This window comes from Equus asinus, chromosome 2, assembly GCF_041296235.1.
Source record: "Equus asinus isolate D_3611 breed Donkey chromosome 2, EquAss-T2T_v2, whole genome shotgun sequence".
Classification (NCBI taxonomy): domain Eukaryota; kingdom Metazoa; phylum Chordata; class Mammalia; order Perissodactyla; family Equidae; genus Equus; species Equus asinus.
Genome location: NC_091791.1, coordinates 144,102,361 through 144,120,711, shown reverse-complemented (window position 1 = coordinate 144,120,711; position 18,351 = coordinate 144,102,361). Strand labels below are relative to the sequence as shown.

At 36.9% G+C, this 18,351-nt stretch overlaps 1 protein-coding gene across 2 annotated transcripts in view; it reads right to left on the bottom strand.

The window, feature by feature from the left end:
* The window catches only part of WDR72 (WD repeat domain 72), a 229,522-nt gene that overhangs the window by 169,142 nt on the left and 42,029 nt on the right, over positions 1 to 18,351 (bottom strand). For both annotated transcript variants that reach the window (XM_070501346.1, XM_044764862.2), the window contains exons 4-10: positions 11,356 to 11,434; positions 10,067 to 10,241; positions 9,335 to 9,411; positions 8,164 to 8,283; positions 6,821 to 6,966; positions 6,342 to 6,438; positions 1,539 to 1,680 (exon numbers count right to left, since the gene is read on the bottom strand). In XM_070501346.1, coding sequence (XP_070357447.1) covers positions 1,539 to 1,680; positions 6,342 to 6,438; positions 6,821 to 6,966; positions 8,164 to 8,283; positions 9,335 to 9,411; positions 10,067 to 10,241; positions 11,356 to 11,434 — 836 coding nt within the window. The remainder of the gene's footprint in view (positions 1 to 1,538; positions 1,681 to 6,341; positions 6,439 to 6,820; positions 6,967 to 8,163; positions 8,284 to 9,334; positions 9,412 to 10,066; positions 10,242 to 11,355; positions 11,435 to 18,351) is intronic.

Below are 18,351 nucleotides of genomic sequence, written 5' to 3'. Positions count from 1 at the left end.
CTTGGGTTACACAGAGGCTCTTTTGCTATCCTAATAGTGGGCTATGGGCAGAAAAGTTCTCCTACCATGCACTGTCTCCACCAAAATGCTATTTTATTGGTCCTCTGTCCTTCAAGGAGCCTCAGACGAATAGACGTGTATTAGTACATTCATTTTAGATTTAGGTCAACTGAAAAGAACTGAGAAACTCATGTAACGATGTAAAATGGTGGACCAAACTATTTGCCTTTGTAATGTTAAGAAGGAAAACTGAGGGTCTATTAGTTGCGTGAGATAAATGAAAGAAACTTATTCTTTAAATGTCAGGGATATGAATATCTCAAAGTCATACCAAGCTCCCAGGCAACTATCTATGGCTACCAAGAGCACTGGTTATCATTTATATAGCTGACCAACCAATCATTTGACATGTGCCTCAGGTAGGCTCAGGAAGTGAGACAGCCTTGGCATCCAGAAGCAAAGAAGGAAAGTGAAAGCTGACCTACCTCGCTATGAAAAGGCCTCCTTGACCTTGAAGTACACATGCCACAGTGACTATGAAAACTTCAACCCCAAATCTTAGACTAACACCAAGAGTTGTCATAGATTTATACAGTTCTAATTATAAGCAAGGTTGGCTAGATGCTTAATTCTGTTGCTGGGAAGTAGAACAGACATGAGAAACCCTAGAGCCACCATCAAGCAGACTCAGCAGTGGGCATGGTATACTTTTTAACTCTTAAAATTGAACTTGTAAGAAGAAACTTTTTCACACCCATACCAAATTCTAAGTCTATTTCCTGACCTATTTCTTATTAATCTAGGTCTATTACGAAGCATTTTGAAAACATCTGGAGCAGGAACACTAGAAGTTATACCAGTAAACTTGTTAACTGATAGAACCCTGGGCTTAGAAATTCAAGTTTTGAAAATAGGGACCCTGTTTCTGCTCTGCCCCAGACCATCTCACAGACATGATTCACTGATTTTGGAATAACGGAAAAAGAGTAAGACAGGATTCCTCAATTTGGAATACATAGTCCCAGGAGTTTGAAAGTTCTCCACAATAATGTTTACTTTGATGATTTCAGTTTTGTATTTTAAGAAAAGTTCAAATAAGCAAATGCTAAATCATCTAATTATTCAAATTGCCAAATGTTTTAGTGTCCAAATTTATATCTGTGCTTGTAGTTCCAAGCATCTGTAATAATCCCAATAGAGAAATTGATTGAAAAAGAGTATAGGATATGGAGTGACAAATTCAAAAATAAGAATATGATGTATCAACCTATCCTATATTCACATTGCTAGAATTCATTTCACTTCAATAAAACATCACTCACATTAAATTGATGTTAATTTGAATTATATTGGTTATATTGTTGTATAAGATCTAGAAGCATCATATTTATACCTATTTATGTTGGCATCTAATGCATAGTAGTACACAAGAAAATTTTTCTTGTTTGTAGCCTCATGCTACTCAACTTAGAAAAGCAATGAGTTAATCATAAACTAGTTATCAAAAGACATGTGATTAGAAATGGAAATTGTCTTACCTCTAGGAGACCCATCAAACTTGGATACAGGAACATCAGGGATGTGCCACAAAGTAATTCTTCCGGAGACTTCTCCAGAGAAAAGAACCTTATAAAAAGGCTCTTTTCTTTCATTTATGTAGCCCATAATAAAGGGATTGCTCTGGTCCAAAACAACAAGTTAGCTTTTATGAAGGGAAAATATCTAAGTATAAAATGACAGCCACTGTTTGTAAATGGAGGAACAAGACTCCATAGATGAACTAAATTATTTCCATTTATTTCCTACTCTTTTAAAAATTGCAAGTGAATTAAGTGAAATAATCTCTTAGGACAAAAAATTTTTATAAAACAAGAAGCAAAGTCATCAGCTAGACTTCAGAGAGTTAATAAGACTATCCAACATTTATTGAACAGGTTCTATGTATGCATTACACATACTGCTTGGAGCTTTACGTGTGCTCATTAAATAATCTTCACAATAACCCTGCGAAGTTGGTACTATTATTGTCTTCATGTCACAGATGAGTAAACTGAGAGTGAAGAGGTTGATTTATCTAAGGTGATACAGACAGCAACAGGCTTTTGAGTCCAGTAATTTTGACTCAAGAGCCCATGTCTTGATGACAATCCTCTACAGTCCACTAAGGAGGTCTGATGTCCTTATGGTCCCTTCAGTTCCAATTGTAGTTAAAATAGCAACAACTAATATTTGTATAGTAATTTTGTGTTCTTAATATGCTTTCCACTTTCTGTTGACCATTTTTCAGTTTTAACATACCTGATTTCAAATTTCCCAAACAGCCACAAAGAAAAATGAGTCCACAACTTATACATATATTTATATTAATATGTAATACATAATATTACATATAAATGTATATATATAGTTATAATTTTGCCGAGACAGAGAATAAATATTGGGCAACAGCACTCTGAAAGATGCTTTCACTAGTGAATGAACCTAGTACCTCAGTGCAGTGCAGATATTCTTTGGGCAGGCTTGTGTATAGAGATTATGAACAAGAGATCAAAATGGTTAAGTGATAAGAAAAACAAAACCCCAAACTTCTTTTGATGTCCAAATAAAAGGCATCCTGAAAAGAAAGCCAACTGGTGGGTGCTAGAATTAAAGAAATCTAAGAAAGTGATAGTTCCTAGTCAGGAAATGTATGTTTGAAGGTTCGGATTTAGAAATATTAGTGGAAAAAAAATCTATAAGGTATCTTTAGAGAATATTAAGGGTCAAAATATTTCTACAATCCTCACAACAAAACTACGAAGTAAGTAAATACTGTTATTATTCCTGGTATGGAGATAAGGAAGCTAAGACAGGAAGAGAATAAGAAACTAATCTAAGATCGTGCAACCAAGATATGTAATCCTCTACGATCCCCAGAAATGAGAACATTGCAGAAGAGAAAACAGTTCCAATGAAGTCAGTTCTCTGAATAGATTTTTTTTTTTAAAGATTCAGAAGACACTTTGTAGTCTTGTAGTTCTCATAGCCATCTTTTCTGTAGGTGTTAGAAATGTTGTTGATAAAATGTAGTTAAATTGGCTTCTCAAACTCTCTCAGCCTTTAGGAACTTAGAATTGACTAGTGTAACTCCCTCTTGATTTTGATATGGGGATGAAGCTCCAGAGAGGCTGGGTGGTGACTCAAGTTGGTAGCAGCATGTCTGCTCCCTCCAAGCTCCAAGCACTGCCCCGTGGGGAGCCCACACTGCCCAAGCTGCTCTCATCCCCTCTGCCTTCACCTTCTGTGCTGCCAGTCTTCACATGCTCACGCCTACTCCTTGACCCCTCGACCCTCCTCATTCCCTAGTTGTTCCCTCACTAGTTCTGCTATTCACCTGAAAACTGCCTCAGAGCCCCCTACTATATGAATTTTGATTTTTCATCACAGTACCCAGTACCCATCACAAGGAGTACCCATCCTCCAAGAGGTAATAAAATAGTCATTAAGAGTGAATTCTCTTGGGCTAACTGCCTGGATTCAAATCCTGGTTTTAGCATATATTAACTCTATCAAAAGAACCAATTACTTGACTTAGGCAATTTACTTAACCACTCTGTGTCTCATTTTCCCTAACCATGAAAGAAGGCTAATAAAAGCACCTACTATATGGGATTACTGTCAGGATTAATAAGTTGACAAAGGTAAGGTGATTAGAGTGGTACCAGGCATTTGGTACATACTCAATAAATATTAGCCGTTCTTATTATCCACTTCTCAGAACAATTAAGAAACTGACTCCAGAGACCCATTGCCAGACTCTGGGGCCAAACTACCTTGGTTCAAATCTTGGGAACTGACCTCTCTGAACATCAGTTTCAAAATGAGGTCATGGTGGGAACTCATGTAAATAAGGCAGTGTGTGTATGTGTGACATAATAAAGGCTCAATAAAAGTTATCTATTATCATCATTATTGTCATTACTCTTATTCATGCTCCCAAATTCCTTATCTACAATTCTCAGGCTGTTTCTATCCCAACTACTCCCATCTCAGCACTGCACTCTTACTCTACACCTAAGACCCTGGGAAGCTCACTTCCTCATCTCAACAGTCTGGGCCCCTGCCACAGATGTCAGTGATCATCAGCTGTAATTTGAAGCTAGGGAGACTCTCATAAAGCTACTGGAAGGAAGGAGGAGTCCCCATTCTTGCTACTGCAACTCCATCAGCAGATATGTTCCCGCATTACAAATGGGAACTCTGAGAACATGTTACTGTCAAACTCTGAGATTTAATTCTATGGTATTATTTGAAAAAAAAAGGAGTCCAGTCAATACAACATGTTTACAGAGCACCCTTTTCCAAGCTCACTGTGTCTACTGAACTCATCTCCCACCTCACCAAAAGGCCTTCATTGCCTTCTAGCTTCAAGAGAGACTAAGAAATCTTACATTTCGTGAACATTAATATTTTGAATAAGAAGAATAATGTCTGTCTTCAATTTCTTGGCTCGATAAAGGGCAAGCAAAGGTCCAAGGATGGGTAGACCAACTTCTTTTAGTTTCAGATCATTCTATTCATATTTCATTGGCTTCCAAGTACCTCCTTCATTTTTTTTTTTAAAGATTGGCACCTGAGCTAACAACTGTTGCCAATCTTCCTTTTTTTTTCTGCTTCTTCTCCCCAAATCCCTCAAATACATAGTTGTATATTTTAGTTGCAAGTCCTTCTAGTTGTGGCATATGGGGTGCCACCTCAACGTGGCCTGATGAGCTGCGCCATGTCCACGCCCAGGATCCGAGCCAGCCAAACCCTGGGCCGCCAAAGCAGAGTGTGCAAACTTAACCACTCGGCCATGGGCTGACCCCTCCCATCTTTAAGATACACAAAGAACTGTGGTTGTCTAAACAAGAATTATTGAGAGAAGACCCATAAATCTTTGTCTTCATATTTTGAAAAACAAAGCAAGGTAGCTTCCCATAAGATTATTATTTTTAAGTTAACTTTTAATTGTTGTACTTTTTCCTAGTAGTTACGTATATCATTGCTATTTTCAGTAGACTAGAAGCTCCTAAAGGACACTATATTTAGCTTGTAGGCCAAACTGTGCTTTATAAGTATGCATTCTGGAGCTGGAAAAGTAGAAAGGAAAGGTCCTTTAAAAAAACTAAAATGCCTTTCTGAGTAAGCCACAATATTGTTCTTGTGATCAACAGCAAAACAAGGCTCTATTGTTCCCTACAAATGAAATTAGAAATAGTGCTTGATGTCATAATTCTAAAGTTTTCCTGTGCCCCACTGGCACTTGGATTTCTAATTTTTGGCTGACAGTTTCTTAATCAAGTTTTTGCAACAAAACCTCACAGATATGTTAAAGGGACAATCCCTGAACTATAGGATTTCCAACAGCTATGCTGCCTAATTAAGCAAACCATCACTCTGTAAAAACTAACATGCTTCCTTGGTTGACACATCAATAATTCAAAACTCCTCCATTCTCAGTGAAATACCTTTTGGGATAATTAACTGATGACTAAGTCCAAAAAAAAGACACTTTAGTTAACATTATTAAAATAAAGTAACTGCTTAAATTTTCAGGCTTCAGAGTGTCAAAGATATAATTCAGTCGAGTAAATGCTCACAATTATATCCTCAACTCTCTGCCAGGAATCATAATTATATTTGTTTTAAAAGAAAATTTATTCAGAATAGCTAAATACATGTGAAAATGATCTCAATATACAGTTAAGCAAAAAAAAAAAAGCAAGATATAAACCATTTGATTAAGTCTAAAAATTGGAGTAGATACATCAAAATGTTTATACCATTGTATTAAACCATCTATCAAAAAGGGCAGTGAAAAGATGTATGCATGTATGTAAAAGTATGTGTGTATATATATGTAGAGAGAGAGAAAATAAATATGGCAAAATGTTGACAGTTAGTGAATCCAGGTAAAGGGTATATGAGTGATCATTGTACCATTCTTGCAACTTTTCAAATAATTGAAAAAGGTCCCATTAAAATAAGTAAATACACAAAATAAACAATATTCATAGTGAATATTAATGTTAGTAAAATCAGGAATTTTAATTCTTCCTTTGTCTTTTTAACATTTATAACTTTTTTACAATAAATATGCATTGTTTAGTTAATCAGACTTCAAAATATAGATTTTTTTGTAAAGGCAAAGTTTCCTCTTCAGTAGCCATTAACAATTAAATTTGATTTTCTCGTTAACAACTTGATGTGATTCTTCAATTCAATTTGTTCAAGCTTGAGTCTGTTACAGACAAAGCAACGCTTATCTAAGAAATGGAGTGAAATAAAGCTTTGAGGCAGTCACTCTTTTCTTGCATTACCTTATTTTCCTGCACAGAAGTAGAGCACAGTAAATGAGGATAAATGGTCTCTTTAAGCACTCTTCCATCAGCAGGGTATATGCTTTTTGAAAGCCCACTGTGTGGTAAAAAAATAAAAAGCAAAGTTTAGAACTTTGGGGTTCTTTATTCATTTTTTTCCCCTCCCACTTTCAAAAGCCGGATGGTACCATTCAAGTTTCTAAACTCCAGTTAGAAATTGTTGGGTTAATAATTACGAGTGACTTTTTGAAAACGCAGCACCAGCTGTACAAGTTATACATGGTTAATCTCATTCCTTCATCCCCTGCTGTTTTATACAAAGGCTGAAGCCCACCAAGCCCAGAGTAAATCTTCTAGTGCCAAAGTTGTTTTGTTCTGGTTTTTGATCATGGGCAGCATGCAGGGATTTTTCCATAATAAACCTCCCAAAGTTCATTTTCTACCTGAATGTTTTGTATGCTGCTCCCATCTGAGCCCACCTGTTCAGCAGCTGATAGATATAACTGTGACCATCTTCTGTCCAGATGATGATTCTGTGAGCAGCAAGCACCTCACCACCAGCAAAGAACTGCCCGCTTCTACTAACTTCAGTCCGCAGAAGGGAAAAATCACAATAATCATAAACCTAAAATACAAAATTAATGATGCACATTAACAAAAGCTTACAATCTAATCTGCCAATGAGATGAAAGACAAATTATGCTTATCAAGACTATTTTGATGACAGTGTTAATGCAACAACACATTAAGTATTAATAAAAGGCCACACTGTACTCATGTATCAAGATAATATTTTACTAGTATTTTTTTTCACATTTATCCTAAGGTAGATTTCAGTGGATAAACTTCATCTGACTGTATTATTCCAGAATGTGCCCATTAAGCACAAAGACTAAAAATCTCAAAATTTCTATATAATTTTATTCTTTCCATATGGATAGTCCAACTTTAACATGTGAAAATTTATAACACAAAAAAGTTTATATAGCAGAAATTCTTTATTAGACCATGTACTTTATATTTTTGTTCAAAAATAGATTACCAGCATACAACTAAGACAATATAGCTTTTTTTTTTAACTGAGCCAAGTATATGAAACATTAAAGAAAAAGAGGATGCTATCAACTGATGGTAACTTAGCTTTTCTTTCTTCTTGAAGATGTCAGTGAATATATTCACAAGAAAGGAATGTATATTCATTAAAAACAAATGTATGGGCTGGCCAAGAGGTTAAGTTCGTGTGCTCTGCTTCGGCGGCCTAGGGTTTTGCCGGTTCGGATCCTGGGCGTGGACATGGCACCGCTCATCAAGCCATGCTGAGGCAGCGTCCCGCATGCCACAACTAGAAGGACCCACAACTAAAAATACAAAACTATGTACCAGGGGGCTTTGGGAGAAAAAGAAAAAATTAAAATATCTTAAAAAAAAAATGTAGTGACAAAGCTGAAAAAGAAAAAATATCTAAAGATAAGATCAATTTATGTAGATGAAAAGTATTAGTTTTCTTTTTAATTCTAAAGTGTAGGCACCAACTTTTGAAAATAATCTAGACATAAATGCTCATTATTATTATGGTTTGTTATTAATAAAATTAGGACATGCTACTATATAAATAATATCCTGGGAAGCAAACAGCTGAATGCGGGGAGTGGAAGACTGATAAAAGTCTGTCATAAAAGACAAGACATTCCATGCTCTGGTAATAATATTATTAAGAGTCTATATCATATTTAAATTATATTTTTATAATTGTTGCACTGAACAAGAAAAAAACAAGCTACATTTGTATATCACTGGTATTTATTATGTTATTTTATAATACCTTCCAACATTTAGAAAATACCACCAATAGAAGTCTCTCTGTATACGTGCAAAATCGTATTGTCCGGCAATTCAGGGAGTCGAGCGATGTGGATTCCTTTTCATAGACATCTTGCTTTTCCTTCAAAAGGAATGAAAACATTTTAGTCCTAGTTCTAGGCAATTTATATAGGACTGTAGGAGAAGATTTACTCTCCTGTACAACAGAAGTAGATCGCACCCTTACTATAAAATGAAAAGTACCCCAGTGTCCTTTTGCAGACAAGTTACTTTGCAAAGAGATTCTGACCGGAAAACCCACTTGGACTCAAGGGCTCATTATATATAATCATTCAAGAAACATTCTGTGAGGGACTTTGATGGATGCTGAGAATGTAAAGATAAGAATAAGTTATTGACTTTCAGACAGGGCAGAAAGATAAAAAATAAGTAAAACAATTTCTTAAAAACCTTGCAGTATCTTAATTGCTAAAATGGAAAAATAAAGTGTTCTGAAAAAAACAGAAGTGTGGCCAACAGAACACACAGAATATTATTCTCCATGAGTTTCTGAAAATTCTGGGGTGTGTTTCTTGGGCTCAGTATGTCAAAACAATTCCTAGGCTTTTGCAGTCAAGAAATTCCTAAGGGAGAGCCCAGTGGTCCAAGGGGCAGCCAAAACAATTTTGTCACCAGCACAAACACTATGACTGTTCTTTTGTGCATGACCTCAACTTGTAGCCTGATGCCAGGGAGCAGGTGAATATAATGGACTCCCAGTGTATGTGACCCTCAGCTGTTCTTCGTCATCTCCCTGACACCCCTCATACACCCCAGGAGAAAGGGAGTCTTCTACTGGAAGGGACAGAAAGATATTCTTCTATGATGGTTTTCTTTTTTTAATTAAAAATGTGATCAGTGTGTGTGCATGCATATGTGGGGGGGTGTGTGTGTGTGTGTGTGTAGATCAAAACATTTGCATATGCATGGAGAAAAGGTTGGAAAGTTACAATCCAACCATCACCAATGCTTATCTATGGGAAGAAGGACAGGGAAAGTCCAGGGAAGTAAAATTTATAGACGTCTATATTATTTAAACTTTTAATAATGAGTGTGTAATACCCGTATAATTAAAAAAAGTCAATAAATATGCTTGAAATTGGAGAAGAAAGGGTAGAATTTCACAAGCCAACCTGAATGCTGTTGATAGATGAAGAGAGATCCCAGACTTTGAGCTCACCAGTTACTGATACCACCAAGAGAGAATCTTCTGCAAAAACAACAAAGACCACATATAAGCTGACCACTGCTATACCTGGTTGGTGTAAAGATCATTTCACAGCCACTGAAGGATCATGCAGGCCTATGTAGGTGGAAAATATCCAGCTTTTTTATTTAATAAAAAATAAACATTTTAGATCATGTTTTAAAATTTCAAATGACCTCCACGTAAAAGGAGAGCACCACTTAAAGCAGAAGCACACTGCAAGCCACCATGTTGGCAACGTTACCACTTCCTATTTCAGAAATAAAGAGTCAGCCTTTCCTTTCTTGTGTAGTTACTCATTACAGAAACTAAATTCTCTTCATTACTACAGCCAGAAGACGCAGCAGGGCAAAAATTCCAAGAGTCTTGTTAATTAATCCACAACACACACTTGCTTGTCACTCTTAAATGTACCAAGCAGAACTGGGTCATGGAAACATAGGGTCTCCTCTTTCGACTTCATCTTAACGTCTCACTGACTTTCCAAAAAACTTGAACCACTGGCATGAGCGTTTTCAGTTTTTCTTCATCTGGCTTAGAGTGCTACCCCCACCGACATAAAAAAGCATTCTGAACTCTTGCCCAACAACTTAACAAATAGTTCAAAAAGTTATATTTTTATATGTACTCTTAGTGTTATATAATACCCATCTATTACCTTGTATTCTCATGGAGTGTACAATGCACATGCAGTTAATCCAATCAGGAGACTGAGATGATGTAAAAGTGTGGACAACAGCCAAACTTTTGGCATCAATTATAAGAATGTCTTGATATTCTCCACAACACAGAAGCCAGCCTTCTCCTGTCATCCGGAATGAGCAGTGATAATACTATGCAAAAGGAATTCAAAGTGAAATTTAATTATCACCAGCAATTAACATAATTTTGTCTGTGTGAAGACTTCTTCAGATTTTAGTTTTTATCACCTATTCAATTAAGGTATTCGATTGAATAGCAACTAAAATTTCTTTTAGTTCAACTATTCCATACATCTAAAGTATTGATTTTGCACTTTAGTCTTATATATATTTCATCATTTTTCTGGAGAAAGAGGAATCTTTTGAGAAGGAGGAATCTTATTTCAAATCATGGAAAGCTCACAAGTATACTATTTCTGGAGTGCTATGTAGTACTAAACAACAACAACAAAACCAGGTTCCTTATCCTGGCAACACTGCTATATGTTAAGAAGAAATAAAAGTGTGTGAAGGGCATTCGAGGAATTCTTGTGCCAAATAAATCATGAGAATGACTTTCATTAAAGATTGAGTAGTATATTCTACCCTTGATGAGCTCACTCATTGTGCAGGTTTTGGTTCTAGAAAGGAGTTTGCGAATGTTGCAATGCAAGACATCGATGCTAACCCAATGAGTGACATACAAAAAACACTGTCAGCACCATTGGAATAACACAACTACCTTACATAGATACTTGGAGTCCATCTACACAAAAGCCAAAATCTGTTTTAAATACTAGGAAGTGATTATAAGGTTTATGGCCATGCCTCTTGCTCTCGTTTCATAAATAAGAAATTTAGAAGTTAAGAATCTATCCACTCAAAAAGATTAAAATTGGGAACAAGAGAAAAAAAGTTTTTGCTTTATAAAATAGCACGCCATCAAAATGGAATCTTTCTGTGTGTGTGTGTCTGTGTGTGTGTGTGTTTTTTGTGAATGTACCTATGGAAAAATAAAAAAATTGTCTTTCAAATTTATCTATGTTGAAAGAAAGAGAAATAAGAGAAAGAATCAGAAAAAAATTGGTTGAATAATAACTTTGGGGAAAGAAAAATGCCAAAATAACAGATGATAACTACTCTAATGACAAAACAAAAATTTAAGAAAAGCATATCTTCCAAAGACATTTCTTTACTATGTGTGTAGCAAATGCTCTAAAGGAATTGTAGAACCCAGAAGTGTTCTCAGGGAAGTGCACGTACTTACACAGATTGCCGTGTGCCTGTAAGGAAGTGTGGCCTTCTCCACGCACTGTCCGTTGGTGACATTCCAAATACACATCTCCCTAGCAGAGATAACTTTGTATTATTCTCTGTCATTTCCACTCAATTGGCTGGAATAATTTTTGTGCCACCAAGTTTTTCTTTAGTGCTGCACTTAAATGCAGCCGGATCATTTATGTGGCTTTTCGTTACAGATTATTGGGCAAGAAAATGTTGTGGTCATTAGCAGGGATGACATACTGTATCTGTGTCTTTTTGTTTGGGTAATTACACCCTGCCTGCAGCCTACAAACCTGACTTTAGCGCCAACCTGACCTACAACAAATTGTGGGGATACAGCTATCATAGCCTGTGAGAATGACAGCACAACAATCTTTCCATGGAAACTGCATCCTCTTGAAAATGGTTTATTTCACTGAACTTAAACTACATATTCTGAAAAGCATAATGCATCAAGTGCTGCATCTTGTGGAGAAGACGTATCATTTTTGTAAAAATAAACAGTGCCACCAAGAGGCCTTGGTCTATCATTGATATGGTTTATTTAGGTGATCATTGATACAGTTTATTTCTTTGCTTCCCCTGAAATCCTGAAATCATCCTGGCCACTTAATGTTTAGAAAATTCTCATTGTTCAGAAAACTCTGACTTGGTTACGTGAATGTTACAAAGAGATAGACACAGTTATAAAATACAGTTACACAATATATCCAGTGTAAGGTAGCTTATATGATTTCTGTTCACAAAATAAAGAATGGCTGTTTCAGAGCTGTTTGGCAATATTCTTCAGTTTTGACAGTTTTAACACATAAGCAAAATTTTCCATGGAAGAAAAATGAAAGCTTTATTGGCTTTAAAGGAGAAGCTGCTATTTAGAAGCAAAAGATAAGAACTAATAATGTTAAATGCTTATTCGTTTGGTAATCGCAGGCTTTTTCATTTTTCTAGCCAAACAGTGGAACTCAATCTTTAAATCAGTGGTTCTCAACCTGGAGCGATTTTGCCCCCCAAAGGACATTTGACAACGTTTAGAGATATTTTAGTATCACAACTAGGAACACACTACTGGCATCTAGTGGGGAAAGGCCAGTGATGCTGCTAAACAACCTACAATGCATAGGATGGTCTCCCACAACAAAGAATTCTCTGTTGGTCCAAAATGTCATAAGCACTGAGGGTGAGAAACCATGTTCTAGATATAGAAACAAAATATTCCTGGCTTTTTTCTCTCTCTGTTTATACCCAGCCTTATTCCAAAAAGGATTTGAGACACGCAACTCAATAACAGGGGAAAAAATTTGTGTGTGTATGTGTCCGAAAAATAAGACTGGGAGAAAGGGAGAAACTGAAATAATGTATCTCAAAGGTAAAGAAATAGACATCAAAAGTAAAGAAACCGAATCGTAAGCAGTCATCAATATAAAGTTTTACCTCTGAGAAGGAATTTCTTTACAAGGAATTTGAGTGCATCACCTCTAGCTAGACATCAACAATCACTTATGAATATTTCAAAAACTACCCTCAGAGATTCTAATTCCATGGCTCTGTTCTGGGAACTTGGCATATGGGATTTTGAAAAACTCCTGGTCAGTTAATCTGTTTTTCGGTAAGTCTATCTGCAAACTTGTGATTCTAAACTCTGGCTATATATTAGAATTATCAGGGAGCTTTTTAAAAATATTGATGTCTGGGACCCAACCCAGATGCCAAGTCAGGCTAATTAAATCACCTTTTCCAGGGTTTGGAGCCTGGGCATCAGTGAAAGCTCTCCTCCCAGGGAAACTAATTCTCTAAACTCTCTCGGATTCTAATGCTTCCCCTGTGTGCTTATTATCTTACTTTCTATCCTAAATTTTGAAAAACAAAAATATCACAAAAGCAAAATTGATTCTTTACCTATCGATTCTATTTAAGAAAAGAAATCAAATTCATTGTGTATCAAAAGCAGCATCAGCATTGTAGCTAGAACTGTACAAGTTATATACTTAAGAAGACATGAAAATTAATTAATTAATTAAGATGCATATTCCTCTTTTCTTTTTCAAATACTGTTGCCAAAGTTTTTACATAGATTAGATCACCTTCTCTTATTAAAAAAAACTTAAATTTAATGATTTCCAAATTTTTTGAATTGCTTTTTATTTCAATGAAAAGAAAAACAGAGAAAAATACCTACAACATATAAAATTAGAAAATTGTTAAATTCCTCCTAAAGTTCCTTTTTTTAAAAATTCTTTTGAATTCAAAGCTATATCTCTACCTTAGGACCTCAATAAAAATTCATTCAATAGATAAATATATCAGTCACCACTCTTCCATACACCTTTCATCTTTCAGAAATATCCTATTTTCTCTTAGTCCCATTCCTATTCACATATTTGTGTGCTTATGACAGTTATTGCTTTGGTCAAATTTGCACAAAGCATCTAGAGGGAGAGGAGATAAAAGTGAATGCTTGGTTTGCCATCTTGAATCGGAAGTCCATTATATCCTTCAAACTCTGTTTTCTCTTGTCTTCCATTATACTTTCGGGTTTTCTCCATCATTTTCAGGCTCTTCTTCTTCTGCCTGCTTCTTAAATGTTAGTTTTCCTTAGATTTTTGTCTTAGGCTTTGTTACAGTCTCACATTTCATACTCTCTCTGCCTGAGTTATTTACTCCCAGAACTTCAGATTCCATCTATCTGCTATTGGAAGCCCAGACTTGTTTGTGGAGCTCTGGATTTCCATATGCAACTAGCTATTAGATATCTTCACCTGGATGACTTGCAGGACTTCACACTCCTTGTGTTCAAAACAAAACATAACATGGGGCTGGCCTGGTGGCGCAGCGGTTAAGTTCACACACTCCACTTTGGTGACTCGGGGTTTCCTTGTTTGGATCCTGGGTGCGGACCTACCCACTGCTTATCAAGCCATGGTGTGGCAGGTGTCCCACATATAAAACAGAGGAGGATGGGCACAGATTTTAGCTCAGGGCCAATCTTCCTCAGCAAAAAAGGAGGAAGATTGGCAGTGGATGTGAGCTCAGGGCTAATTGTCCTCAAAATAAATAAATCAATAAATAACATCTTCCTTTCTTTGTTCCCTATTCTCAATGATTGGTATTGTCATCAATGAGTTTCCCAAGTCATTCTTGATCTTGTACTTTTTCTAAATGCCCCAAATGTGGGGTCCTCACTACTCCAAATACCTTCTCTGAACCAGCAGCATCAGCATCATCCAGGAATGTGTTAGAAGTGCAAGTTCCTGAACATCAGCCCAGACCTACTGAATCTGTACCTCCAGGAGTGGGGCCCAGAAATCTGTATTTAAACAAGCTCAGCAAGTGATCCTAATGCAAACTCAGGTTTAAGGAACACTTTCCTAGAAGACTCCAAGACTGGGTGCCTGCCTATCTCCCTAGTCTCATCTCTTGCTGGTTATTAAAAGTCTTATTCGGGGTCCGCCTCGTGGCATAGTGGTTAAGTTTGTGTGCTCCACTTCTGTGGCCCAGGGTTTCCTGGTTTGGATTCCAGGAGCAGACCTAGCACTGCTTGTCAAGACATGCTGTGGCAGGCGTCCCACAAATAAAATAGAGGAGGATGCGCACAGATGTTAGCTCAGGGTCAATCTTCCTCAGGAAAAAGAGGAGGATTGACAGCAGATGTTAGCTGAGGGCTAATCTTCCTTAAAAAGAAATTTTTTTTAAAAAAGTCTTATTAATAAGTAAGAATCCTCTTTCTCAAGGCCAAGGCATTTTTGGTCCTAAGGTTTTATGAAGTACTATATTTATTAATATAAAATATAAATACAGCCATAACCTTATTTTGGTTAGTATTCATCTGATAAATCTTTTTCCATCCATTTACTTTTTTTTTTAAAGATTGGCACCTGAGCTAACAACCATTGCCAATTTTTTTTTCTGCTTTATCTCCCCAAACCCCCCAGTACCTAGTTGTATAGCTTAGTTGTGGGTCCTTCTAGTTGTGGCATGTGGGACGCCGCCTCAACATGACCTGATGAGCAGTGCCATGTCCGCGTCCAGGATCTGAACCCTGGGCCACCACAGCGGAGCACACAAACTTAACCACTCGGCCACGGGGCCAGCCCCTCCATCCATTTACTTTTAATTTTTCTATGTCCTTATGCTGTTCCTGCTTTTTAAATTGTTTGGCAATCTTTGTAATTTAAGTGGGTTTAGTTCCTTTATGGAATTGAGACTATTGTTTTATTCAGATTTATTTCAACAAACTTATTTTGTGCTTTCTATTGTTCCATTTATTTTTGTCTCCTTTGGATTGAACAATATTTTTTTCTTTTTAAATTGGAAGTTATATATTCTACTTCTTTTGTCTGTTCTACCTACTCTGGAAATGCCAACATGTATATCTAGTTAAAGTCTAAAGTTAATCAACATCTTTATCCACCTCTAGAACACCAGAACACACAGCATCTCATCACTACACTATTATATCCAATTGCTGATTCGGGTAGTGTGTATGTGTGGGAGGATGGGATATATACATATATATATATGAACATTATTGTCCTATTTGTTAGTGCTGTGGAGTCCATTTCCACTCCTAGAGAGCCTGTGTACAGCAGAGCGGAACCTTGCCCTGTCTTTTTGCGCCATCCTCTCACTTTCCAGAGTTATGTTAGACAATGGTCTGCTGCTATTCAAAGGGTTTTCATGGCCAATCTTTTTAGAAGTGAGCGGCAAGGTCCTTCTTCCTAGTCTGTCTTAGTCTGGAAGCTCTGCTGAGACCTGTCCACCATAGGTGACCTGCTGGTATTTGAAATTCCGGTGGCATAGCTTTCAGCATCACAGCAACACACAGCCTCCGAAGTATGACAATCAACAAATGGGTGAGGCGGTGCCCCGACCGGGAAACAAATCCCAGGCCCCAATGGTGAGAGCACTGAATCTCAACCACTAGACCACCAGGGCTGGCTTATTGTCTTATAGTCTGTGTTTATTTAAATTTTCTAAAAAATTTGCTGGGTTTTATTCAATATTCCTTCTTCCAGCTCAGATCTTCCTTCTGAAACCAATGTTCATTGAAGAATATAATTTAGGAGTTCATTATTCATAGAGGGTCTCTTGGCAGCGAGCACTCTTAGTATTTGTCTTAAATGTTACTATATTGCCCTCACTTTTGGAAGATGTTTTTGCTAGAGATATAATTCTAAGATGACAGATATTTTATCTCAACTTTTTGAAGATTTCACTGCTGTCTAGTTTGCATGTTACTGTTGAGAAGTCTCAGTTTAATTAACTTTCCTTTATAAATAATTTGCTTTTTCTCACTGACTACTTTCACAATCTTCCCTTTTTCTTTGGCATTCCACCATTTCAACATCAAGTCTCCAGCTGTTTATTTCCTTTCATTTATCCAGGAATTCACTGAGATTATTGAATCTTAGCGTTTATGCCTACAGAAAAAGTAACACTTTGGGAAAAAAATGAAAAACTGAGTCATGAGGCAATTTTGGGTCCCCTCTGATCATTTTGGAGGCAGGAATACTAAGCTTACAGGCATATCCTGGGACTTCTCAAAGCTAAAAAATCATTGTTGTTTGGGGGGAATAATGGGCAGAGCCTAGTAAATTTAGTAACTTCCAACAGAGTAAATTAGGATTTGCTAAGCATGAAGTAGCTGAAGTGTAGGTACTGTCTAAGAAGTATCTTTTTTTCTTTAAAGATTTTATTTTTTTCCTTTTTATCCCCAAAGCCCCCCAGTACATAGTTGTATATTCTTCGTTGTAGGTCCTTCTAGTTGTGGCATGTGGGACGCTGCCTCAGCGTGGTTTGATGAGCAGTGCCATGTCCGTGCCCAGGATTCGAACCAACGAAACACTGGGCCGCTGCAGCAGAGCGCGTGAACTTAACCACTCGGCCATGGGGCCAGCCCCTCTAAGAAGTATCTTATAGATGCAGGCTAAGTTTTGCACTCCAAAGGAACAGAGTTCTAGAAAATCCAAATTATTTTGGAAAAGGAAAACCAAACCAGGTCCCCTGGCTCTTTAACAATCATATTTACAGGGCTCATACAAGCTGAATTCATCCATCATCAAGAATATGTCCATTAACCCTGGTTTCTTTTTTGGAGCTAGGCCACTGTGGGCAAAAACCTCAAGCTGGAACTCAGTTATTTTCAGATCTATTTCTTACTTAGCTATTAATTTTCCTAACTCTCTAAGTAGTCTCAGAATAAATTCACCATCCCCCAAATTTTCCAGATTGGGAATAAATATCTCAACATGTGTAACAGGCTTTGTGGCAGCCCTAGTGTATGAAAGCTACTGACAATTGTTAAAGAAGGTACTAGGACATTTCACATTAGCCTTGCCCAAAGTTTAATCTCTCTAAGTATAGCAATTATGGCTTTGCTATAAACTATGAGAATAGGTACCCTTTGATATCTCTTCCACTAGCCATTTTGTTAAACTATTCAGTTTCTACAAGTTGAACACTTGATTCCTCATTATTCTTTCGACAGAGCCATATATATAATTTCTCCTTGAGTTAAAAACAGAACAGGAAGGGGTTCTTTTGTTTCAACCAGCAACCCAATCCCTCATTCACAAACACATGCCGAATCGATTCCGCATTCCTGAGTATACTTTGGCAAATAACTCAGCAGCGGAGTCTAGTTCATAGCAGCTCTTACATCAGTGGGGCTTTTTCCTACAGCTAAGTCCTATTTCATTGGAACAAACCTCACTTCCATGAAACTCATATCACTGTCTATGTGGCGTCCCTTTTCTCTCCCATCATTCCACTTTCAAGCAAATCCCCTCCTCTGTTTGTGTTATAATGATATCAGACAAGGGTACAACATGAAGATTGTAACTACTGAATTGTTTTACAAAACTATGAAGGATTAGGTGGGTTTGCTTAACAGCTCAAAGTGAGTTTCTATATGAAAAAAGACAAGCACCCAGACTTTTCCATTTCAAATTCTATAATAGGTGGCATTTGCCAGTATCCTTCG